The sequence below is a fragment of the Struthio camelus genome, chromosome 8, assembly GCF_040807025.1.
Source record: "Struthio camelus isolate bStrCam1 chromosome 8, bStrCam1.hap1, whole genome shotgun sequence".
In the NCBI taxonomy this organism is placed as follows: domain Eukaryota; kingdom Metazoa; phylum Chordata; class Aves; order Struthioniformes; family Struthionidae; genus Struthio; species Struthio camelus.
Genome location: NC_090949.1, coordinates 27422887 through 27448604, shown reverse-complemented (window position 1 = coordinate 27448604; position 25718 = coordinate 27422887). Strand labels below are relative to the sequence as shown.

At 41.8% G+C, this 25718-nt stretch overlaps 1 protein-coding gene across 3 annotated transcripts; it reads right to left on the bottom strand.

Annotated features, from left to right (window-relative positions):
- Positions 1–802: 802 nt before the first annotated feature.
- AKR1A1 (aldo-keto reductase family 1 member A1) lies at positions 803–24264 on the bottom strand. 3 transcript variants are annotated; one of them, XM_068952984.1, is made up of 9 exons: positions 24081–24264; positions 20964–21059; positions 14483–14602; positions 12599–12750; positions 9661–9856; positions 8946–9145; positions 7852–7924; positions 6210–6296; positions 803–2891 (listed from the first exon to the last, which is right to left on the bottom strand). In XM_068952984.1, exons 2-9 carry the CDS (start codon positions 21051–21053, stop codon positions 2826–2828), a joined length of 984 nt encoding a protein of 327 aa, XP_068809085.1. In that variant the 5' UTR covers positions 21054–21059; positions 24081–24264; the 3' UTR covers positions 803–2825. The 3 variants fall into 3 exon arrangements, with proteins under 3 accessions (XP_068809085.1, XP_068809086.1, XP_068809087.1); XM_068952985.1 differs by lacking the exon at positions 14483–14602 and having other exon boundaries at positions 24081–24202; XM_068952986.1 differs by lacking the exon at positions 20964–21059 and having other exon boundaries at positions 24081–24169.
- Positions 24265–25718: the final 1454 nt, after the last annotated feature.

Genomic DNA, 25718 nt, shown 5'->3' with positions numbered 1-25718 from the left:
GACATCTTGCGAGGACAGCGCTGCCCGGGCAGCCTGGAGCCCGGCAAGGGCGAGCGAGCAGGGTCAGGCGGGCTGGTGACCGCTCCGCTTGTCCCGGGGGCCTCCTAACTTAGGGGAAGGGACCTGCCGCCAACGGCAGCGACAGCCCTGCGGGCGCCGGGGTGAGCCGGGCCCTGGCGGGGGCACGGGCCCCGGCGTCCCCTCCCGCCCCGCTCTGCGGCGGGAAGGGGGACAGGCGGGCGGGCAGGAGCGCGGCCCGCAGCCGGTTACCCACCGCCCGCCCCCTGCCCCAGTGTCTTGGGAAGGGAATGGCCTGCCACCGCTTGGGAACTCTCATTTATTAGGGAGCTCCTGTTTTCTCTCTCCCGCCACCCTTGGCACGGCAGCAACATCATGGCGCTTGCACCGTCTATCTAAGGCAGGCAGTTAACCGGCTCCCACCGAGCTCCCGGGGAGGCTTTCTCCACAGCACATGCAAGGCAGCAGACAACACAGACATGGCTGCTGCAGCTGTGACAGCCGAGACCTCCAGAAAACTCGCACAGCAGCAGCAAACCCATTGGCGGAGACCTGGAGGCACATTTCCCCCTGTGCCATTTCAAAATAAGAGTTCAGCAGCTTCAGCTGTGCTGGGTTCCTCCAGGCTGTAACAGAGCTGAGGGCATAAGCAGGGAATCACCAGCTTTTCTTGGGACTTCTCTCTGCCTACTTACTTATATCCCCTTGTTTAGAGAAGTAACTAGAAAAAGTTAATTGGCCTCCTGACATTTGGGGGGGGGGGCAGGAGGAAGTCTCAAAGTCATACACTGAATACAATATTTATTTAAAGCATGCAAACATACAAGTGGAAATACAAGTGACAAAAGCCATTTTTCTTGACAGGAGGACTGCTGTTATCATTCTACAAAGCGCCTTCAAAGTAAAATTGCTTCCTTATTGATTTGCAGCAGGAACCATACTCCAAGTCATCCATGTTTGATTAGAATAATAATAAAAAAAAAACACATAGATTTGTCTCCCTTCCAGTCTAGTAAAGAAACCTCACCGAGTTGTAATGGTTTTCTGTACTCAAGTAAGTTCAGCAGTAGACTGCATTAGAAAACACTTTGCTAAGGGACAGAAAAATTCTTTTATCGCTTTTTGTAATGTTTATTTAAAAATTAGATTTGTTCCAATTCATCTGCCTGCTGTGCAGCTCATAGCAGAAAATACCTGAGGAGACACTGGCCTGCATTATGCTCGAGATTATGCTATATGGTTTTAATACAGGCCTACTACAAATGAAATAAAGGTAGCAAAACTAAGATAGTACATATTTTTTTAAGTTTTTGAACTACTTGAATACAGAGGGTTGTTACTGCTATGGGGGAAAAAAAAGCGTTCTTTATTTCACTTACAGTTAGTTACGCTTTCTTTATCCAGCAGTTAACCAGAACTCTTGCCTACGACACTCTCTGAATGGCATCAATGGATCTGAAAGAATCCCTCTGTTTTAATTCTGATAAGCTTTAGAAACTGTGCCTTGTTACCATGTCTGCACAATGGCGAATAAGCATCAGTCCTATTTTACAGGTAGAAAAAGTCAAAAAGTTAAACAACATTGGTAAGGCCACAAATGGTATTACTATCAGAGCACTGTTTAACACCTTACACCCTTTTATACTCAGATGGCTAGACAATTCATTACTGGGAGACTAAAACAAAACAAAATGTTGTTACTGCTAGAGATCCAGCAGTACTCAATGGTACATCAGCACTCAGTAAATTAGTCCCTGCCTCAGAATAACACAGAGACATGGCAAGTTGGAAAACAGAGGCACAGAAAAGGCAAATGACTCAGTGGTAGAATGTGGGACAGGACCAGCTATCCCAAGTCCCAGCCCAGACAGCAATTGAAAAGGACACATTAAAATAGAAGGGGCCTAGGTCTTTGCTCTTATTATATAGTCAGGAACTAATTCTGTGATCTTCCAGAACTCAAACTGGACATCTTTGGTTCAAAGACACACTGGACAACATTATGGGTAAGGCAGGATGGATTTCCCCAAGACTTGCTAACAAAGTTATTGATGCTTTTGCGATGGGACAATCGGTCATTGCCAGAGCTAAAACCTATCTTTGCGACAAGTAACAGAAAGGATTACCCTGAAGGCCTGCTCCCGGATATGCATTTACTTCCCTCAAGTTCACATAACAGTTAAAAGAAAAAGAAAATGCAGATCAAAGTCCCACAAGTATTCTAAAGGGAATAAAAAACACTGGACGTGGCTGGTTATTTGGGCTGTAATTAATGCTTTACAGACATAGAGCAACCATAGCACTTTCACTTTGTTCCCTGTATAAAAACGCTAATAAGGATATCAAAGTCAATAACTGAGCAGTTGTTTAGTCAGAAAATGGTTTCACGCTACTGCCTTCTCCCCTCCCCTCCTTTTTTTTTTTTCCCCCCCCTCTCTCGTGGTAATAACTAAAGAATTCAAAACCGTTTTACATACAGTAAATCCAAACTATTGCCCTAGCCCAATTATGAAGCGCTTGGAGCTTGATTTGGACTCCACCACTCTGTCTAATCCCCAAAACATTTGATGCTTCCAGGAGCAAGCTTGCAGTCATTGTAACAAATCCCACAAACTTTGACATGGAAACTACAATATCTTCAGAAAGGAGGTCAATTAAAAGCAGTATATATAGGTAAACCTTCTCAGGCCTCCTATTCAGAAAGGAAGGTTTTATTTGGACAGGCTTTTTGATAAACGGTGGCAACAATTACTTTGTGGAAGGGCACCCAGAGGAGCATGTTATTCTAACACCTTATTTTCCAGTAGTTAATAGGGGTCATTGAAGGGGTAGTGGGGGTGTCCAGCATCTCTTGCTACTAGCTTTCCATTCACCTGTGAAGCAAACAGATAAGCTCAAGTCATAACAACCACCTTACTCTTAGTTACAAATCTAAACTATGCAGCATTTGAAATTATTCATATACCAAATGTGTACAATCAACTTTTTCAGTTTAGCAAGAGCTGTTCCCTCTACTCCAAGTGCTGTTAGTTCTTCTTGAAAGAGAAAACAAAACAAAACAAAACAAGATTTCCGTAGCCTGAAGCAAAAGTCTTCCGGAATTCCAGCTGCTGAGACTTGAAGAACTGGATTAAGAATAGTTAATCTTTTTGCCTTGCAGTGGTATTGAATAAGTGTTGTAACAGGCACACTTCAAAACACTTTATAAAAATCAGAGCTTTCGCCTATCTTTCCAAGACAGAGACTTGCTGGGATGTTAAGTTTTACAGATGGACATGAGGAAACAAATTAAATAGTTTACTCAAGGTCATACACGGAAGCACAAACAGTGTCACTGAACTCTTTCATAGCACTTTTCATTTGTGAGTTTAAGAATATTTCCAAGGCAGATCAGTTCCTCCAGCTGTGAAATGGGAGAGCTGAAACTAATGTTCAGGAATAATGGAACAGAAGCTCAGGCTGGCCCAAAAGCAGACCTAGCCATACAGAAGTCCCAGTTCCTACACCCCACGTCTAACCATTCAGGTGCACAGGCTGCAGTCCTAGATGCGTTCAGTCTATTGCAACACCCCACTGAGCGGGAGCTGGGGTAAAAACCTTGCTCCTAAACTGTATGTTTGAGGGAATTAAGTGTGGCATCAGCGAGGAGATACACCTCCCTGTGTGTGTAGTGTGACAGGCTAGCATCATTCAGCTCAAACTTCTATTAAATGACTAATGATTGAATATAAATGTTAGAGATATCACTGATGAGATATAAATGTTAGAGATCATTCAAAACGTTATGGGAGTGTAGGGGAAGGGAGGGCAGGGGGGGAAAATTACCGGGCCTTTTAAACCAAGTATCCACTAGCGAGTCCCTCTAGCTTTCAGTATCAATTCTGCATTTGAAAGCAACAACTGGAATTCCTAGTAATGACATTAGTCACTTGGGGGCACTACAGAGCAGAACAACTAAGACGGTAAAGTTTAATATTACTGATACTCAGGTTAAAATAAAAGAAAACCATCAAATGACAACAATCAGTAAAACTCTGTGGACAAAACAGTCATAGTATCTCCAGGTTTCCTCATACTCTACTGAAACCCAACAACCTCCTCATGTTCCCAGAATTTATATTCCTCATTTTTGCCCATGTCTTCCTGCCGTATTTCGCTACACAGAATAGCTCTTCAAGTAAACGCGCACATATCTGTTTTCAGTCTACCACAGGAACTGGAGGGAAGGCAGGGGGAAAAACCCCCACCAATTAACTACTGTGGATCTACAGTGTGTTCATTATCAAAAAGAGATCATTATGTGCACAGGAACATTGTCACTCCTCCTCTCCTGCTTGCTGGTCACTCAAATACATTCCTTGGCCTATTATATGTTTCCAGAAGTTTGGGTTTCAGGCTGGCCCCAGGTATGGCTAAACAGTTTTCAATCTCTATCCCAGTGATGATCTTTCCAAGTATCAAGCAACGTTATTTAACGTTATTTAACGTTATTTTGCCTTCATGCAAATATAACCTCAGGCTTTCAACAAAGAAATAATATGGAGAAAAATGGCACAACTGTAAGACCTTGTGGTTATATATCAACGTGGTAAAACAAGGAAAAACTGTGTCTTGTCAGTTATGATAACAGGAGCTCTGATGTCACTGCCATATCACCCTTTGAAATCCAGACACTACAAATTAGGTTCCTAGAGGAGACAGGCATGAAAGGTTAGCCAGGAATTTTAATTTTGATTCAGAGATAATGAAAATTCTTTCTGATAAGCCCAGAGGGGTGGGCTGGAGACAAAAGGTTCTGCTAGAGACCTTACAGCTACAGAGTCCCATTTTAATTCTCCTCATCTTGTTTTTTTCCTGTCTTGTTATCTGACAACATGGCAATATCTTTGAAGCTCCGCTGCATCACATTCACCCTTCCTCTGCTTGGATGGACCAGCACTTTGAACTATATTTCATCTCTTCTTTGTGAATCATTTTGATCTGACAACGTCTCCCAGGAAACAAAAGCACATGAATTATCCCTGGCCAGTCCAAGTCCAGCCTACATTTTTAAACGCATCTTGCAGCTTCATTAACAAAACAATTTTGTTGGCAGCACGACTAGCAAAACACTTGAAAGAACCATACTGTCAGCAACAGGTGTGCTTGTCACCACTGCATTCACACACACAGCCGGCCTAGCTGCACGCATGGCGCGCAGACTCCCGATCCGTACGCACCAAGAATTCTGGTTGCGGGGATGGGGGGGGGAAGAGGGATATCTATACACACACATATTGAAGCAACGCTACAGTTAAAATCGTGGCCCTGAAGCTCTTGTAAGCCACAGCATGACAAACAGTGAAAGCTGTAACAAATACCTGCCCTTGATTCAAGACAGTCGTGCCCATTTATAACTTCTCTTTTCACATTGGTAGGCCAGTCATTGACATGCTCTCAAGCACTCCAAAAACTCAGTGATAAATACTGGAGAAATGCCTTCCCCAAAGAACTCCTAGAGCCAGTAACCACTGACTATCCTAGGAGAATTTACAGGAAGGCAGACATACTGCTTGGAGCCAAGGGCATGATTGACAGCTTCCAAATTTACACAGAGATCTACTGTATCTATGCAGTGTACTGTCTCATAGAGAAGGGACAAATCACTTAAGATTTATTATAGAACAGTTGCCATTTTTTGGCCATCAGGGAGTGGCAACCTTTTGTAAGGGCAAAAGCAGGACAATGCATGTGTAAGAATGGATGAACACAACTATAAAGAAAGGAAACAAGAAGGAATTGAAGTTTTCTGCAGTAAGGAGAAAAGGACAGAGATTGGTTCTGCACTATAAGAAAAAACAAAAGGACTTGAACACTAAAAAAGCATAGACCTGTCTAGTAGAACTGGTGTCTGACAGCATATGAGGTAACGCTTCAAGTGACAGAGGAAACGGTGATGATGCTAAAGGATGCTGCTGCTAAAGGATTTGGAGGAGGAAAATGGTTTTTAAAAAAAAAAAAAAAAGGGCAGCATCTTGAAAAAAATTTTTTTGAAAAATGTTTGCAGCTTAGATACCCTAACAAGATGTAGCACTCTTACTTATAAGTAGTTCTGACAGGAGACAGCAAAAGGAAGAAAGCAAAAGGCAGAAACTCCAAGATGTGGCCAAGCGGACATAATCAAAACTATTAGAAACGTAAGAGAGATTTACCGTAATCATTGGCACAATGTAACGCCAGTTTTTATTCAGGCTCCCAATGTGGCTCATCTCCTCTTCTGTGAGACTGAAATCAAACACCTAGGGGCAATAAATAAATAAATAAATAAATGAAAAAGTCTTCATTCAATAATCATACGCTTTTCATATTTAACTTCTGTAGATTTTTGCCTCTTGGTTTTTTTTTATAAGTCACAATCATCTCCTTGTGCTCCGAATTTCTCCACAGATGCAAAAGTAGTAGAGCTGATTTAAAGGCGGAAAACTTTCACCTCTCAGCAAACCGTGACAGAATGAAACAGCAGCAGTGACTTGAGACATTTTGACTCTTTCAGCATTTCTTTTCAGATAACAGTGCTATGACGTATTGTAACCGATGCAAACCCACAGACCCACAAAGGAGACTGGAATAATTTATTAAGCTGTAGTTACATAATATTTCTTTTAGACTTTCAAAAAGGAAACCTCCATGCTATATTCCAGTTTCTAAATCCTAGTGTTAGAGCCCAAGTAAATTAAACATCATGCTACTTGTTATAATATTTCAAACATCTTCAGAAGCTGCAACTTGGATATGCTCCTGCTTCAAATAGAGGGAATTTCCATACAACTCTGATGAATCAAAGTCACGTATCTATCTTTAAAAATCTTGGCTTCAGGCAGGGTTTCATCTTTTGTTTGCAAATATGCAGTTGTAGTTTAATCCATTCTATAACAAACACTAAAACAAAGGCTTAAAGCCCAAGGTCTGCGTTCACTGGCCAATTCTAAGCCTTCACTGATACTGCGTAGCACTCTTCCACACAGGTAGAAATCAGTGAGAAGCTTCTCCAAGTAAGCGCTGCCTATTGAAATCAATATTCTGTTCCCATGTAGATCTAAATCTGGAGTGAATAACTGCACCGCGTTTACTGGCATTTTTCAAAATGTTTAGCAGCATACTATATGGCAGAATTTGGTTTAACAGGAGTAATGTTTGCACAAACAAATCCTAACTTAAAAATATATATGTAACCATCCAGTCTGCATGACTAAGGGCTTAATAAAGATCACAAGAGGAGATTCAGAGGCTTCCCTCCACGTTGCTGCCAGCCAGAGTTTTCAAGTCATTGCTGAAGTAAAGTGAATTGTCCTTACAGCAGGAGTGAATCACACTAATTCTGTTCCTTCAGTATTGTTAGAATGGAGCTTTGCTGCGGAAATAGTCACCAGTCCTCAGCTGCAGAACTGTTATTTGTAAATAAGAACCACTGAACAAGGAAGTCTTTAATAATATTTACATACAATTTTAACTCAGAAATATCAGTAAAGACTGTCTTTGGTAAATGATAAAGAATTTTCGCTTAGACTTTTGACAACAAAAGAAGGCTGTGACTGTGCATGTGCATGCACACACGTGCACACACACACACACAAACACACACGCATGCTTATTTGCTTGGAACTTAACAAGTGTGTTTACCAAATATCCTTATCCTCCCTTCTGAGGGCACGCACTTAGGAACAAGTATGGGACAAGTGCCTCTGTTAGCAAGTGTTCAGACACTGTATTATTCATACAAAAGAGCATTGCTGAAACTCTTGTTCTCCATCTGAACTGCTCTCTTACAACAGTGAAGGGAATCAGGTTGCTTACCTGGAGATTCTGCAGAATGCGAGCAGGAGTGACACTCTTGGGAATGGCAACAACTTTACGCTGCACTTGCCACCTGTTAAGTGAAGGAGGAGACAGACCACCTGTGCATGCAGCCCAAGAACTCAGATATCTGTTTCAGTAGAAAAGATATCTGTGGTAGCAGAGATGCTGTTTATGTTTTTCTGTGCAGTAAAAACACCCAGAAGGGGGCTGACATAGCAATGAGCATTATATTAGAGCCTAGTGTAACCAAGTTCAAGCGAAAGAGGAGTCAGCAGACTCATCGATGAGAAAAACGTGTTCTATTCCTTTGGACAAGCAAGTCAGTCCCCGGTGCTTTAAGCGAGAAGACCAAGAAACAGTCAGAAAAAGTGGACGTTATTTAAAGTTCTAGCATGACAACTGCTGAGAGACTAGAAGAAAACCCAAATCTCTCAAATGCCTGTCTAGTGGCTTAAGCACAAAGTCTTAAACACGTTCCACTGACAGGGTATCTGCTGCCGCCCAGGGCTGTGCTAGTGATGTTGATGGATACAAAGCTAGACAAAAAATGAGGAAAGAGACCCAATTCTACTTTACAAGATGCTGATCACTTTCTGGATATCACTGAACCATCTTTGTTTCCCAGTATCCAGTAGATGGCTTCTGCTATATAAAAACCAAACAGTGAACAGTTCGTCAGTGTAGGGTCCTTCCTCAGAAGCTCTTCCCGAGAGCCCATCTGAATGCAGTAGCAAGAGCTCTAAAGTTCAAGCAACTGGCCACATGCAAATATAGCAGGAGGTACCCAAACCTGGTGTGCTGCTACCTTAACAGGACTCCTCCCTCCTGTCCCACTGCAAACCCACAGCAGAAAAGGTAGTAAACCATCCCAGGAATGGATCCCTCTACTCTAGTCCATTTCCCTGCCCTAAGGCAGGATCAACTCCATCAACTCTGTAGAACAAGCCCTGAACAGGGTTGGCTTTTGGTGCTGAGATTCTAACTCCCCGCTAATGAGGAAAAACACACATCACAAGCAGCTCCCTTCTATCTTGTGGTGTTTGCTTTATTAAGGCTAGGTCCAATTCCACCCTCTCTCAACTGTTGTGTACCTGAGGATGATCTGGGCAGGTGACTTGCCGTATTTTTCTGCCAATTTTTTGATCCCAGGTTCTTCTAGAAGCACGGGCTCATCTGGATGTTTCCACATTCGATCTGGAGAGCCAAGTGGACTGTAGGCAGTGACAACCAGTCCTCGCTTCTGGCAGTGAGCTATCAGCTCATTCTGAGCTAGATAGGGATGACATTCCACCTGTTAAAGTGACCCACTATGAGTGCCCTGTGAGAAGATATCAGCACAAAGCTCTACACAAACAGCAGCTGAAAGGCATGACAGAACCCAAGCCATCGTAGGAGTTCATTCTCATTTCTAGAAAACCTTATGAGGCTATAACTTACCACAGGGAGAATTAAAAACTCTTGCAGGCTAAGATTACAGCAAAAGGAGGATAGCTCAAATAAGTTAGCAGAGCGCCGGTATCCAGTAGATCATCCAACAAGCAAGGAAGCTCTCTAGGGGGAGGAGTTAAGTTAATCTCTCAGTTTTTTTCTCTGGATACAGGACATGGGTATAGACCTTCTCCCAAAGGAATCTGTCCATCTGGAAAGGCCACCCCGCATGCTTACTCCATTGCAGAGGTAACTGTACTCCTCCCTGTACTTTAGAAGCTGAACACTTTGTGCTAAACGTGTAGCAGTGCTTTGCAATTCTTCATTCCCATGGACAAACATAGGAAAGGTATTCCTCCTCTCCTTTATTCATCTTACCTGGAGCACAGCTGGTTTGACAGTAGCCACACTGAGTACATCATCAATCTGACGGCTATTGAAGTTTGACAGCCCAATGAATTTCACAAGACCTTTTTCTACCAGCCTCTCCATAGCCTTCCAGGTATCCTTGTAATCAGTGTAATCATAACGCATCATGCCATCAGGATTCTTTGGAAAGAGATTGTCCCCTCGTCTACAGCATCAAAGAAAAACTGTAAGCACATACCGCATGATGATTTCTATTTTATTGGTTGTTCACCAAAAATAAATAAAAATCCACAGAGAACAAACAAAAAACCTTTCTTTAAAATATCCTTACAAGTCTACAGAGTTTGCAAGGCAGCCTACAAGATGAGAAAATTTTTCCTTTGAATTCCAGTGTGCTGACTTAACCTACAGGAAATTGGTTTAGACACTGTTTTGCTTATTTAAACTTGTTACAGAGTACTTGGAACTACTTACCTACAGGGCAGTGACTACACAAAACGAGTCAGCCACTGCACACAAGCAATAGCTCATCAAACGCTGATCCTAGCAAAACAGCTGGTTTAGAGAGGAGCAACTCAGAGGCAACTTTTGTTTTTCAATTTGTTTTTGTGGGAGGACTGATATCCTTCAAAGTCTATTTGAAGCTGCTACCAAACGGATCTTGGTTTAAAGGCTATCTAGGAGAGGCTATACATGTAGTCTAGCTTTCCCATTCCCTCCGGACTCTGAAGCAGCGTCAGCACTGGATGCAAGTGCAGATTCTCACAGAAGTCTTAACTTGTACGCGTTGCCCATAGGTTAGGTGTGTTTCCAGTTAGTCATGCCAGCCCATAAAAATAACAAAGAACTTGGTTATGCCAGGTGACAACCCCACACTGTAAAAGGGCCCTGACTGGTCTCTGAGCAATCTGCGCTTGGAGGGGTGCCAGCAATTCTACCGGGGGGAAAGCACTGCTTCCTAACCACCGTGGAACACTGCTAGCTCGGATCTCAGAGATCCCACTACACAGGGAACGGTGTGAGAGATGGCAGCTGCTAGGAGCAAGGCGACATGGTTCCTGTTCGTGTAGCTGACAGATCTAGAACCAAAAAATAACTTAGAAAAACACGGGCGGTCCCAATACAGAAAAGCAATCTCATATGTCAACAGCAGTATATTAAAGGAGAGGTCACTTTTCTAGACCTAGCGGCACCATGATTTTAACATGAAAAAGTCTGTTTTAAATTCCTACTGAAGTAACATTCTTTAGCTCCGTTTCTCAATATAGCAGACTTTATAGCTACTCAGGCATTGAAGTAGACTGAAGCAGAGCTAATGGAAAATAGGGTGAAGTTTTAAATGAGAAAACATGAAACTGCTTTACAAAAATACCAGTCTTGGCAACTCTTTTCGTTTCCGTGAGCAGTTTAAGTCATTTTTAATTAGAGTAACTAAATACACATCATTATTTATATTATGTGATATTATCACCCAAACAAACAATGCTTCGACGGTTTTTGAATTGACTGAAGATAAACCTATTTCAAAACAGGGGAATTTTTAAACATACATTCTTCCTCCAAACCAGCTCTAGTTTAAAACATTTCCTCATTCTGTTACACTGAGGAATATATTTAGAATTTAAAAGTCTTTCCTCCTATCACTGGTGTGGTTCACTGCAAAATTCAGTTCACAAGATGGCTGAAAGTGAGAAACTTTTTGTTTTTATGTATTTATTTATTTCTAGGACAAAGACTGAAGCTCCTTCGAATCTGACAGGGTCTGCCCAACTGAGTGAAGTCTCCATGCAAATAGCCCGTCAGGCAGAACTTTAATTTTCTAACTGGATAGAAAAAAAAGATATTAACCAAATTTTACTACTTCCACAGTTACAAGAAAATAATGAACTTGGCTTCTGTCAGGGTTTCAGGATAATGCATTTACTATATACAATGAGAAGAGAAAGTTCTCCTGTTATTTCCTCAAATCTTAGAATTACTGCAATTAAAGTGTCATGAGAGGTCACTTCAGTGCCTCTTGACATTACATGTGCTTGGCCACTCTGATACTGTTAGTATCTATTAGTATGAAGTGTTGTCTTCTTTACGAAGCACTTAACTTTTTTTTTTAATCTGAAAAATGAGAAACAAAGGCACAAAGCAGCGATGGGAATTCCTCAAGACCACCATGCAGATAAATGGCAGAACCAAGCTGCAGCCACACGCTCCCCAGTGCCAAGGTGAAGACACTAGACTGTTTCAAACTTCTAATGTATTTTAACTTGAGAAAAATTCTCCTCACAGTGAGCCAGCTTCTCAGCTGGTATAAAATGGCAAGTTTCAGTGAATTTAAAACAATATTCAGAAAAGAAACCTGTCCCATAAAACTTTATTACTAATTCACAGTTTGACTACTTCTGATTACCTAACTTTAGCATCTGTACCAAACTGACATACGTTTAGTGACCGTAATTCCAGTGCCTAGTTTTCTCACTGCTAAATAAAATTTTTAGTAATAGCGTAAGGATTTTAAACAAAGACTTAATACCCATTTTTGTGGGCTCATAATTGCTAGATAATGAGAACAATTATCCCTTTTCTATCTACAGTCTCTCTGTACAGTAACAGAAATCTGTCTTCTCCACTGTGTTTCCAGACCTGCAACAACTCTAACACTAAACAAATTCCCACCAAATTCAAAGAACAGAAATGAGAAGGGAACAGTTGTTTCTGTGAACGTGAATTCATCCCAAAATGAATAAATGCACAGATTATGGGGAAGAAAAGAAAAGGATCCTATACAACAGGCCGTAGGGTTATGCTGTTAGCCACGTCTAAAAAACATCTTGCAGGCAGTATCTGCACAAAGAAATATACAGCTCAGAAAGAAGCTCTTCAGGACATAAAATCAGCCAGTTATGTAAAACTGCGGTTTCTGCATTCTGTGCTCTTTCCAGGTAGAACTTACTCAAAGGCATGAGGCCAGTGCATGAGGTACAGGTCCAGGTAAGTCAGCTTCAAATCTCCAAGTGTTTTCCTAAGCGCTGGCTCCACATCTTCTGGGTGGTGCTTGGTATTCCAGAGCTTTGATGTTACAAATAGGTCCTCCCTTTTAATAACCTTTAAAAAAGGGAAGAGAGTGCAGTTTACTGGAACAAGTTCAGAAAAAGAACGGCAGCAATTCCTCAGTTAACTTTTTAAATTAAGTTGCTTTCTTTGTTTTAAAGCTTTAACCCACAAATTAAACCTTGAAAAAAAATGGATGGAAAACAGGAATGAGAAATATACATTTACATTAACAAATCCTAGAGCATACCAAATACTTCTGGTAAATTATTAGAAGTTTCGCAGAACAAACAAACCTAAACCCACACATACTTCTCTACACTCTCCAATTCAAGGGTTAAAGCCACTACTAAGCTGGATCTAGCCAGATTCAGTTAATCTTATGCAAATTTTGTAATTTAGTTTTCACAGTTCACATGTCCTAGGCACAACCAACTAACTTACTATACTCATTACATGTTATGAACTAAGAATACTTCTTATGGAAAGAACGTGGAAAAAAACAAAAGACAACTTCTCCAATCCTCTGCATTTTTTTTTAAATCCTCTGGATTTTTTTTTTTAAGTTCTAGGAAGAATGCCCTAAGAACTGAGTGCCCTATACCTTGTATGGGGAGGGTAAGGCCCAGAACTGAAAGAAATATGACATTAGCTATTCATGAAGTAGAAAATGCAAAAGGGAGATCGTATTTGGCATACTGAAGCACAGAAAACTAGAGGGCATTTCTTGCCGTCTTCAATAGAACCAAAATTTCACTGAAGTGTTATACTCCGTAGAGGCTGGATTGATTAATTCCTTAGTGTCACTCCTTCCATCACTGATTAATTTCTGTGTCTAAAATACTGGCTGTTGTGTTCAGAGAAAAAGACATTATGAAAATTCTAGCTTTAAGTTACTAGTTAATATGAACTGGGAAAAAAACAACAACAAAAAAAGTCTTTTGCTTCCCTACATTAGTTACCACTATCTACAGAGTGGGAAGGAATTCCTGGGGCAAACTGAAAACAGCCTCTCTGGAGCTAATCACTTAACAAAGGGCTTGCCCTAAAGCACAGGAAAGAAAAGCGGAAAGCAGAGACATGAAAGCTTTATTTCCCAGAAACTATATATGCAAGCTTCCTGGCTTCTTTGGCCAACAAAAGCAAGGAGCCAAATTTGAGATTCCACCTGAGGTCATCCATGAGAACGCTTCTCACATTACATGAAGGCCATGGACTCTAGGTGTAGATCCTACAGTCACACCTACCAAATGCATCAAATGCAACCACCGTTTAAAAAAAAAAAAATTACTTATTTACTCACTTATATTTGGTTTATAACCAACAAAGTCACGGTCACTGAATATGCTATGGCTAGCCAACACTGTGTACTGATCTAGAGTGCCAAACTAGGGTAACTTTTCATATAAATCATGGCAAAGATTTTCCATTATAACTAGTGATTCTGGGAACCTCTGATTTTTGAGTATCCAAACCAGGATACTCAAACCAGGATACCTTTGGTGGGGGGAGGGAATCAAAAAAGGCTTTTTTTTTTTCTTTTTTAGCTTCCACGCAAACATTCTGGACAATTTTTCTTCCTCCTCACAGCCAGTACAATGGTAGAACAGAGAAAGCTTTCTTTCATGTCTCCTCCTGGTAAGTAATACCAAACAGCTGGGATACACTAGGAGAAAAGTTTCAAAATGCTAACTTCATAGTCAGTTTTCAGGTTACAGATGTCAATTTTAATAACACAATTTTAATAACACGTATAGCCAGTGTGGCGGCTTTTTGTGTTTTTTACCTTGTTGGGCCCAACGCATTCCTGGAAAGCCTCACCTATCTCTGCTTCATTGCTGTAAGCTGCTGCGCAGTCAATGTGGCGATAACCCACACTTAGGGCACGTTTCACTGCTTCTTTCACCTGCATTCAGAAACAGATTACCCAACCCAGTCAGTGAAAAGAGAACACATGACTGAAAAAAGAGCTGTTAAGGACTTAATGGGGGTGGGGGGAAAAAAATACCCTTAAATCCTACGTATACACCTACATAAGATCATGCTATTGTACAGACACCCAAACCGAATAGGATACGTCCTCTGTAGCACAGCTTTTATGAGTGAAGAGCTAAGCACTAGTGAGTACTCCAAGAAAATCAAGAAAACAGGTCATGCATGGAGGCCAAGCATGCAAGAACTCATCAGATAGAAAAGGGATTCATTCTTAAATATAGCTGTCACATTTTCCTTTTAAGTATCAAATAAGCTCTAATAAGTAGTTTTCAAATAAAGCATGCTTTAGGGAGACAAACTAACTGGCCATCAGTCAATGTCAGCCAAGCCTGGAGGGCATATAGCCTTTCCCCCAGCAGAAGAGCAGTCAGGTTGCTAATTCCAGAATTACCAGAGCACAGATTTGATTCAACTGCTCACATCTTATTTCTAAGATACAAGGGAGGTTACTTTATGGCACGCACGTTTTTCTTCATGCCTCGTTCTCTGCGCAACAATGAGAGCCGCTATACTGCTGAAGGTTAACCCATGGCCTGCAGGCAACACGAGATCTCCTGAGGATGCTCACAATTCTGCGTTCTGCTTTCCCTGTGTCCCTGTCGGGGAGGGCACACCCCTCGCTCTTTATTGTTGCCCACAGGCCAGAATGGTTTGGAATCAAGGCACCGCTGCACTTCAAAGCAGTTTCTGCTTTTAAAAACTCTGACAAAGCGCAAGCACTCAACAGGACACACATTTACACACGGGCCTCAGATATGTGGCGAGTCTAGGGACCAAAGAAGGAAAAACGTGTTTTGTTTAGTTTCCAGTGGACAGCGAGCACATCTTCTCTTTTAGACCTGTCCATCTCCTCAGTGCTACAGTAAGGGTACATCCTATCTGTACTGATTTCTACATACTGCTCTTTACTAACTTGTCTCTTGAGTCTGTGGGAGATTGTATGCTACTCTGTGTGTGAGGCTTGATACAGCAGGGGCCTGATCTATTTACAGATTACTCTTGTCAAGAAATGAAAGCGTCCACACTGAGAGACTGATTTCTTTCAACTTATTTATCAAAGCATGTTCAATGTTAAAGCTGACAAAATAATTAAAGATATTAACAGTCTAGCTTTCAGATGCTACTCAAAAAAGGGGGGAAATGAGATGTAAGAGAGGTCTCTCTCCTAGTGGTGAAATTAGTTTATTTTTCTTTTCAGGAACTGCAGTAAGAGCACACACAGGATACTCTGACTGCGTTCTTCAGCATTTTGAGAGGAAACCTGGACTGTAACCAGTTCTCCTTAGCCAGAATGACAAAGCACTTCTGCCACAACAGCAAAGTAAGTTCTTCCTTTCTTTAACAGGATGGGATTCACAGTCCTTATTTCACTATGACAAAGACATTTCTCCTGAGGTCATTATGAAGTCAAGGTCATAGTAATTCAAGGTCATAGTAACTGAGACACATCAAACATAACTTGAGACACATCAAAGGCTATTTTAGGCTGACTATCCACACTCCAAGAAGGTGAAGAGTCATGACTTTGAACAATAGAAGTTGTGCAGCAGAAGCATCTGCTCTGATAAAGAAGAACAGAAAATCACATTATACTTTCACCAAACATTTGGATATGCCAAGTTCTGTTTTCTCTGGACCTTCGGCAGGGAGGGAGGAAACGAAAACCAGAGTATTCTTCATCCATAGCATTCCCCTATTTCTATCAGCCTAACATATTTTTACCTAATTCTTATTCAAACAGGCACAGAATTTGCCGTAAAAATAAAGTAAGCACCACTTGCAGAAAACCAAGAACAGGGCACTCTGAAGGTAATAAACAGGAGGCCACGTTTCTATATCAGTGTGTTTAAAGCTTCTAGCACTGAGAAACTAGGACTGGTCATTTAATCTGGTTTGTGGATTCTGGCAATCTTTTTACTTGTGTAAACTGTTCTCAGCCTACTAATATATTCCAGTGTGAATCGAGAGCTCCTGTTCCATGCAAAAGGCAAACAGTCAAGGGTAGATGCGCAAATAAGGATTGCTTGGAAGAGGGGAAAAAAAAAATCTAATAATAGATAGATGTAAATGTGAGCAAGAAGCGTACTCTATTTTAACATAAACTTTTATATTTTTAAAATTAAGTTCAGGCAGGTACACGCCCTTCAAGGAAGGGGGAAGCTCAGGCGAAGCAGCTGGAGATTCAAATGCCCCCGAGTATCTGGTGCTGTGAAGCAGTAATAGCCAAAGAATCTTTCAAACTCTCCACATATCTTTTACTGTAGTCTGTCAGTACTGCCACGTAAGGAGCAACTACTAAATTCATTTTGCACTGGGCAAGTTGAGTCAGACAGCTTATGTAATTTACCCATCATCACATAAATACAGAAAGTAGGTCTGAAAGGATCTTGAGAAATCACCTAGTCTACCCTTAGCTCCCGCAGCAGGGCCAACTAAGTCTAAACCTCTCCCATAAACACTTGTCAAAACCATTTTTATAGATGGTAGGCAGTCTATGCCAATGCTTAGCTGTCTTTATGTTCAAAACTTTTTAGATGTCCAACCAAAGTGCAAGGCACTGGTATCTCATCCAGTTCCTCAGACGTGAGATTCATCAGCTTCCCCTTTGCAACGGTTTATTACTTTTGAAAGTTGTCAGCAGGCCCCTCCTCATCCTTCTCTTGACCACATGACTGTAGGCGCGCCCATCTTTCATCAGAAGTCACCTTTCCCAGACCTTGCATCATTCTTGCTGCTGACTTTCCAGCTAGTTCATACTTCTCTTGAGGTGGTTTGCCCCAAAACGGACACAGTATCGCAGCTGAAGCCTTATTTTCCTCCACTGCAGCAAAGTCTTATGAACTAGACTCCCATTTATACAGCTTACTAGGGAGTTTGCCTTCCCACTCCCCTTTTGTTTTTGAAGGGTGGAGGAAAACAATACTGCCAACAGTCAGTGGCAGATTTGGAAAGAGAATCCATAACGCACTACAATATCCATTACTAGATTTACAGTTCCTCAATTTGCCCATTGCAATGTGAAAAATTAACAAGCTGTGTTTATACTTCCATGCACCACAGAGTCCAGGTGTCTAGGGAGCCTCTTCCGCACTGCCTCAAGCCATTATGAAGATGCTCTCCTAAACTTTGCCATGATATCATCCATAACAAGTCAATAATACTTCATAAGGAAATGAAACTCCAGTGGGGAGTTCAGATAGCCTCCCTTACAGCTAGAAGACGTCACAGTCTAGCAACCTGAGTATATCTGCTGATGGGAAACCGGGGGGTGGGGGAACAGATCATCAGGCCACGTGATGTTCACGTGCGGCACGAACAGAACATCTGCACCGCTATACCACAGTTTCTACATTCTGTACTAAACTGTTTGCTGAAAAGCAAGGAACTCAGATCACCATATAAGTAATAACTTACAGTTGATATACCCTAAAATACTAAGTTTTGTCTCATATTCTTTTCAGGTTTAATTCAAATTCTTCCCTTAATAGCATCCTGGTAGTGAATTCTTGTTCACAAGGCCAAGATTCTCTACATTTTCTAACAGAATTTTCAAGAACATAGCTGCAGTCCTACCATAAAACACCCAGTCCAACCGGTTTTATGAGATACACACTTCCTCTTCCAGCTTTCCTGAAGTTTAGCACAGAAATTCAACAACCTCCCTCAGCCCCATGTCTCTTCTCCACAGAACTAGCCCCTGCAACAGCAGGTTGCACTTGTTGTCTGGTGGGAATTGATGCTCCAGGTTGAAAGCACAGCCCGCTTGAGAGAAGAGAGAATAAAGCATTCAAGATTACAGATAATCAAGCTCCAATATTAAAAAAAATACGCTACAGATATTCTTGATTCTACCATTCTCTTTGAACTCCTCGCTCCTGCTGCCAATTCATAAGCTTTTGTACCGTGTTGTCTTCCACTCAATAGCCTTCCATCATGTTCCTATGGTAACACGTAAAACAATTTATCTTCTAGCATTTGATTATGCAGGGGAGAAAGAGTGTATTATTTTAAATTAATCTTCCAATGTGAAGATGATTCTAGACTCTAATGATTTTTTCCCCCTAATCTTACCTCTTACATTATCAGTCTTAAGAAACTAGGGCTGCAATTACACATTTGTACTGGACTATTAAGATCTAGCTATAACCCAAAGGCTTGTTTCGGATCAGGAATAGGAACGGTAATAACAAAGAAATTATCAACAAAGAAAGGTCAAGACTGAAAAACAGCTTGGCAAGGAAAATAACTGCAACTCACAAAATATTTACCTGAAGTAATTTAAAAGCCATTCATTTCCCATACTCTTGCTGCTAATGCAGCCCTGCAAAAGAGTTTTTGATAAATAGCCTCTGTTTGAGGAGCTGCAATTATTCTTCTGTGTTTCTAGGTATCTGGCCCTTAGTTAAACTCTTATGGTCTTTAATTCATAATTATAATTATTCTTCCTGAATATTCTCGTGCCCTTTTACGAGTGAACCAATTAGGTGCTTTGCCAAACTACTGCTGCACTTCTGAATCTGTAGGACAGATGCAAACAATTTTGAAGAGTGAAAAAGCATGCATAAGACTAGCAGCAACTTCTGCGGATCCGACCCTTTCCACTGTACTCTCATGATCACGTCTTTAATAGAATCCAGGAATACTTCTTTGAAAATAGTAGACGTTCTAGAAAAGTAACTCCCAATGACTTTAATAGGACCCTAAAGGGATCTGTAGTAACAGACCCCATTTCAGTTCACTTCCAGGTTCAGCTGTTCAAAATGTTGCCTACTATGGCAAAATCCAGCTGGAATAGGCTTAAATTATGCACAAGCAGGATCTTCCAGGTTATTTTATAAGACTGTACTTTTCCCAGAACAGATAGTGCATAAAATAAACAATGCAATAATATTTTGTTTGTTCAGTCCCAGGCATTTGCTTTAGTAGAACACACATTAAAAAAAAAAAAAAACCTACTTTGAGTCCACATGAATTCATCCATTAAGTTCCAGCATGTTAATAAATCTAATTTAGCTAGCAGTTGTTGTTTTAAGTGACAGAGCTGCGCATTCATCCTTGTCCTCATTTAAGGGGCTGACTGAGCTCTCACACCAACTCAGCTTCCACACCAGTACAGCTTCTATTCCCAGCAGATCTACTGTCCCGACAGTTGTTTGGAGAGGCAGACCAACAATAACATGGCTGTGAATAGATTTAATTTTTATAGCTTTGCTTTCCCGCTTTTTTCTCCAACTGGCATGACAGAACCACGCAATGGGTCATTTTGAGAAGTGTTTTAACTTTTCCTCTCAAAGTCATGAGCACAATTTTATCAGGTGTAGTCCTACTGTTTTGGATCAAACCATCACGAAGCTAACACAAGAGTAGCAGCAAAATATACAACGCTTGCAGTACAGACAGGCAATGGTAGACACGGAGTCCGAAAGACATTAAATCAACAATACCAACTAAGAATTCCACCAAGCAAGAGGTGTCCTTCAGCTGGACATTGCACATGCTTGCTGTGAAAAGCAGTCTTTGTCCTCATGAATTTACCATTTAACTAAATGAGACAGAAACAAAAAGAAAAACAAGGCAGAGAAGTATTACAGTAAGAGGCACAGCATGGAGACGTTCACACCGACAGTCTGTAGTAGCACACAGAATTCTTCCCAAGCCTGGTGTTTGCCAACACATTGCATTTAGAAGCAGAGCGCATCTAGTAAGATTAGCCTTCCTACTCGAAAAGCAAGAGGACCTGAGCAAGTTCTTAGTTTTCCTGCTAAATAGAGGCTGATCGCTGGAACAGGACTTACTGCAAGATCAGCTAGGGTTCTTGCCTCCCAAAATAATGCTTCCAACTGAGTCATCAGCTCAAACTAGATGGATGCTTGGTTAAACTGGCAGCCTGAGGTCTTACCAGTGGAAAAGTCAGGCACCATATTACAGCTACAATTTTTTTCCCCTGAGCTCCTCATCCCACTGATAGGACTCTTTCTGAATCTATCTTCCAGAGCACTGCTGCCTGAGGCCTGGGTTAACAAGTCTTAAGGGATCCTCTTCTGGTTTTGTTGTCCTAAAACTCAGTTATGCAAATTTATACATAAGCTCCACTGACTCCAGCAGATCTAAAACTAACTCCATTCAAGTGAAGAATCCAGGCCCAAGGTCTATTTACTTTTTGGAAGTGTTTATGAAAAACAAACAACATCTAGGATCGTAAAAAAGATGTGCAAAATGCAAATACAAGTTGAGAGCGAGCAAAACTGATTCATAGTTTGTTCTCTGCTTACTTGGCCAGGGTCACTTTTCCAAGTTCCCAGTCCTATGAGAGGCATCTTCTGACCAGTGTGGAGCACAATGAAGTCACATGCTGCAGACATTTTTGCCTACAGAAGAACAAGGGAGGAAAAAAACCCAAAGGTTTTGTAGCAATTTGATAAGTTGCAACAATTTACTTTTTCTATGCTAAGAAGAAAAATCATAAAGGCCCTGATAATGGCTTTATTGTTACACTAGAATAAAAGTAAGGTAGGTTCTTCCTAGCTTTTACTGGTGCAAAGGAGTACAGTAGCTACCTGAAGAGCCTAGAACAGAAGCCCTTTTTGTCTCTTCCTTCTTACTCTCTTTTCTCCTCTACAGCACGCAGCTTGAAGATTTCTCAGAGTCGAGAGGCAAATCACAAAGCAGTGTGCAATAACATATACTTAATACAGGTCAGGTGAAAACTTTTTTTAATTAAAGAAGTCAGCTGTAAGCACTGATCGGGCAGAAGGGGGCAAGAGATGTTTTTGTTAGCGCTTAGCATATGGTAATTCCATAGGACTCAGGCACTAAGCTAGCTAGTGCCTGGCTCAGGAACCAAGCTTGAATTACTGCTGCAATTAGGAAAAAGCAAACGTTGTCTACAACATCTGCTGCAGGTTAAGATTTGAAGACCTGATACAGGCAGGGTTTTGATTAGGGATGCATGGTGAAGGCATTTGTGAAAATTGAACTAGAGCTTACTATCAAGGCTAACTCTATCTGGCATTCTGAAGAAAACCTAATACTTTCTGGCTTGCTTTGCAACTAGCATATCTGTTCATGAATTAATGACACATCTGCGAAAGGTAAAATGTTACTAAGTCAGAACATTAGTGGGGGGTTTTTTGATCGTTAGGGGAGGGCAAAACGGAGCCACTTTCAACAGTGGACACCAGAAAATAAATCTCAGTAGGCAGATCACACAAAACTGGTGGATACATAATTTATGGGGTTTTTGATCACTCTGTGACATAGCAGTGCGAAAAATAGAGCTAAAACGCAGTAGGTCCTTACACAGATTTGGGCATTTTGAATCCCAGAATAACTTTCTGTCTTCCTGCTCTTCCCTGTCTTCCTACTCGATCAGAAAGGGATACTATTTTTTTTAAAGATGAAAGATTGTCTGTTCCCATATCACTGAAACCATGTACGTGTACTGAACCTTTTTTCTGCAGAAAATTAGAGAGTAAGAGCTCAACTCTTGCATGGAACGTTTCGAGTACAGACAACGTAACAGCTATTATTGCCATTGTAGAAAGGGTCATACACTGATTTAGCACAAATTCACAGAGCAGCAGCATTCTTTTCTTGCTAAAGGGAGAATGGCAAAAAAGGATGCAAAGCAAATAGCCGTTTTGAGCCTGGGCTTCTCTCTCACGCTTAATACTATGATAGCCAAGCGTTTCCCATGTGAAATTCAATAGAAGATCCTACTGGAACCTTTGTTCGGTTTTCAATTGCTGGTGTTATAGCTGTTGCACCCAGCAATCTGCTTACAGTGGAAAAGCTTTTTAATCAAAAAGGAAGGTTTTGCAGTGTATTCCAACATCCTCACAGTACATCTTGTGAAATTATTAAAAAGAAACCACATTCAGGATGTGTTCCAGAGCCAGCTAGCCTATTTCAGCAGAAGCTGAGGAAGTTGTTTCCCAAGTTCAGCAATGCCCAAACTAGTTTTGTATTTTCAAACAGATAACATTCACAAGAGCGGAAGCATGCAACGCTGGTTTTCAGATCATCTATGTAGGAGGAATGTATGTCTTCCAAGTAAAGCATTCACACAGCACACTACCCCAAAATAGCTCTGCCTTTTCCACAACATTGTGATCACCTTCCTCATACAGGCAGTCCTTACTGACAGATTTGGTAACACAGAAAGTTTGTATTTTTAATTTCACGCTTAGCTTCTCAGGGCATATTTTGGTAGATTTACGCTACATAGACACGTAACAGCACGCTTGTTTTACAAAGAGACAGAGTAGTTCAACATGAATTAGTGGTTTGGGATCTGCACTGAGATGCATTAAGTCAATATGTTGGTGTTGAAGGCAGTCACTGTTAATTAGATTGTGGGTGCACATGGGTTATTTGAGGTAAGAAGTCAGAGAAGCAGAACGCGACACTGAACATGTGAACAACATTCCCTGAATCAGCGTAGCTGTTTTGCAGGCAGTGCACACAAGTGGACACTCATATTTTTACCTGGATGTAACCACCTAAATAAAAGCATCTCCTCAAATCATGCAATGCAACTAGAAACTTTTTGATTCACCTTGGCCCATAACACAAATAACATACAAACTACCACACTTCACACAAACATCTTACACAACCATCCTAAACGTAGCACTTCAGCCCAGAAGACAAGGTACATGTGTTTAATCAGTAACTGGCATCAGCACATTTGCAAAGAATCATTTCACTTCATGTAACAGTGTTGTACATTAACATCGCAGAGATAGCAGAAGTAGAGACTCTGGAAGAATGGAAAAGTTCCAGAACTAGACACTCTAGAAGAACAATTAATACTTTCCACTCAGACTCTTCTCCTAACAAGAGGATGTAAGGAAACTACAGTGTCCACTCATCATCACTACTTGGATCAGTAAGAAGTGGGAAGCTTTTTTTTTTTTGGTAACACTAAGAACAAAAATAAATATAAAAGCACACCAATTCTGAACAAGTAAAATGTGGGTTTAGATTAACAACACTTGCCTCTCCTGTTCCCACACTCATCTAGAGGAGTAAAGCCCAGAGTGATTCAAAAGCCACGTAGGTAGCCTGACTGGGAGTAGTTATTAATAACCAGAAAAGTGTAACCTACATTAGTTTATCAGCCTATAGATAAAGCTCATTTTTAATCCAAAGTAACGAGTCTTCCACCTTCAAAAAAAAAAAAACAAACCAAAACAAAACAAAAGTGGAAGAAAACACAGAAGCCCCGGTACGCGATCGCCTTTGCCCGGCAGTTCGGGTACCAGCTCCCCACGCCTGGGCGCCTCCTCATCCCTCCCCGAGCTCCGGCGGCGCCCGCAGCAGGGCGGCGCAGACGGACACGGACACGGGGCGCCGCGGCGGCCCTGCGCGCCCGCAGCCGCACTCACCCGCCGCTCGCTCGGTCCCTCGCTCCCTCGCACCGCTGCCGCCCGCCCGCCCGTGCCGGCACCGCCGCCGCCGCTGCCCGCCGCTTCCGTTTCCGGCCGCGACCTGCCAGGCGGCAGCCGGGCCAGCCCCCGCCGCCCTGCGCGGGGAGCAGCGAGCAGGCGCGGCTGTTCGGCCTTCCGCGCTGCTTTGCAAACCGTCTCCCCGGCCCGCCCTCGGCAACGTGCGCTTTTCGTGGCGGCGGGGAAGGGGAGGTTGCTTGTACTGTGCAAAGCATGTCACCCAGCCTAAAAAACGCAAGATAGTTCCTTTCAAGAAAAGGACCCCCCTCCCCCAAATCGGGCAATGAGTGTCGCTGCTAGGAAGGGAGGAGTTTGCCTCTGCCGTGGCAAGGGGCTCTTGCAGGCCTCCCCTGCTGGCATGTGTTTTGAAGCCGGCTGCCGTGTCCCGCTGCGAGGCCTCGCGGGCCTGGCTGCCAGCCTGCCATGCCATCGGTGCCAGCCTCCTCTCGGTTAATTCTCCAGCTTTGCTCTGTTTATTTTTCCTCTGCTGTCTGTTCGGTTCCCAGCAGGAAAGTCAAACTGCTCAGACTCTCCCCTTCACAGCACGTTGAGTAATGCATCTCATAGTCTGCAGCACACAAAGGGAAATTGCAAACAAAACATAACCATCAGGATTAGGTACCTTAGCTGGTAGGAAGACAGAATTTTTCCTCTGTTTTAATGTGCAATCCTAAATATTAGGAATCCAGGGAATGTGCAAGGCTGGTAAAATTCATTTTGCTTTAGCTTTTTTGCTAAAAGGTGCAACAAAGAGAAAGAAGTGGTAGTTCCTGAGGGGGCATGGGCACCTTTTAATGCAGGTGCACAAGAGTGCATTTCCTTATTTGTGCAAGAAGGTTGAGAGTAAGGTTTAACTACATTAAAAACATGACTGAATTTAATTTAGAATCATTAGTCCTGAGTACGTACAGTCTTGCTAAGTCAAAGACACAACTTCTATTGGCTTGAACAGGAGCAGAATTTGGCCTGTAACTGAGAGAAGAGCATCCCTAGGTGTACTGCACTCTGTACTTAACCACAACTAAAGACAATTACAACCAGTTTTGAGTTTTACTCCAAGCTTCCATTCTTATAAGTAATATATAAACTTTGAGAATCTGAAAAGTACAGTAAGATCCTATCAGAAATACAAGCAAAATACATATCTAACAGAGCTTTGAAGAGGATGTTATTTCCTTTCGGAAAGATCACTCTGCTGCAGATTCTTTTATTGTTGTTCTGACCTAAACCATCCCAGAGACTTAAAGGAACAAAGGTTAATTATGCTCTTGGGCAGTCACATGACCAGATTTTTCTGTGGTGCAGCCTGTTTAGGCAAAATGCAGGAAAACGGAAAGAGAGTGCAAGGAAAATGCAACAAAAAGTAACATGGCGGGAAATACAAAACTGGGAAGGAGGAGAGAATAAAGGGGAGGGAGAGCGCTGGGTTTGGTTTGCTTTTAGGAAGACACTGCCAATCACAGATCATTTGAAAATAACAGTCTTAACACTGTGGAAGATGCTTGAATTATATGAATGCTAAGTAATAAAACTTTAACAAACCTCAGCCTCCAATAATATAGAGAGAGTAAAAGAGAG

What these genes read in the sequence shown, in the direction of transcription:
- AKR1A1 (XM_068952984.1), bottom strand. Translation starts at nt 21,053, where the DNA reads ATGTCTGCAGCATGTGACTTCATTGTGCTCCACACTGGTCAGAAGATG. An exon ending in AATGCGTTGGGCCCAACAAG is followed by an intron (nt 12,751 to 14,482) that starts GTAAAAAACACA and finishes CCTTTTTTAAAG; the next exon opens with GTTATTAAAAGGGAGGACCT. An exon ending in ACATTGTGCCAATGATTACG is followed by an intron (nt 2,892 to 6,209) that starts GTAAATCTCTCT and finishes TTTGCTTCACAG; the next exon opens with GTGAATGGAAAGCTAGTAGC.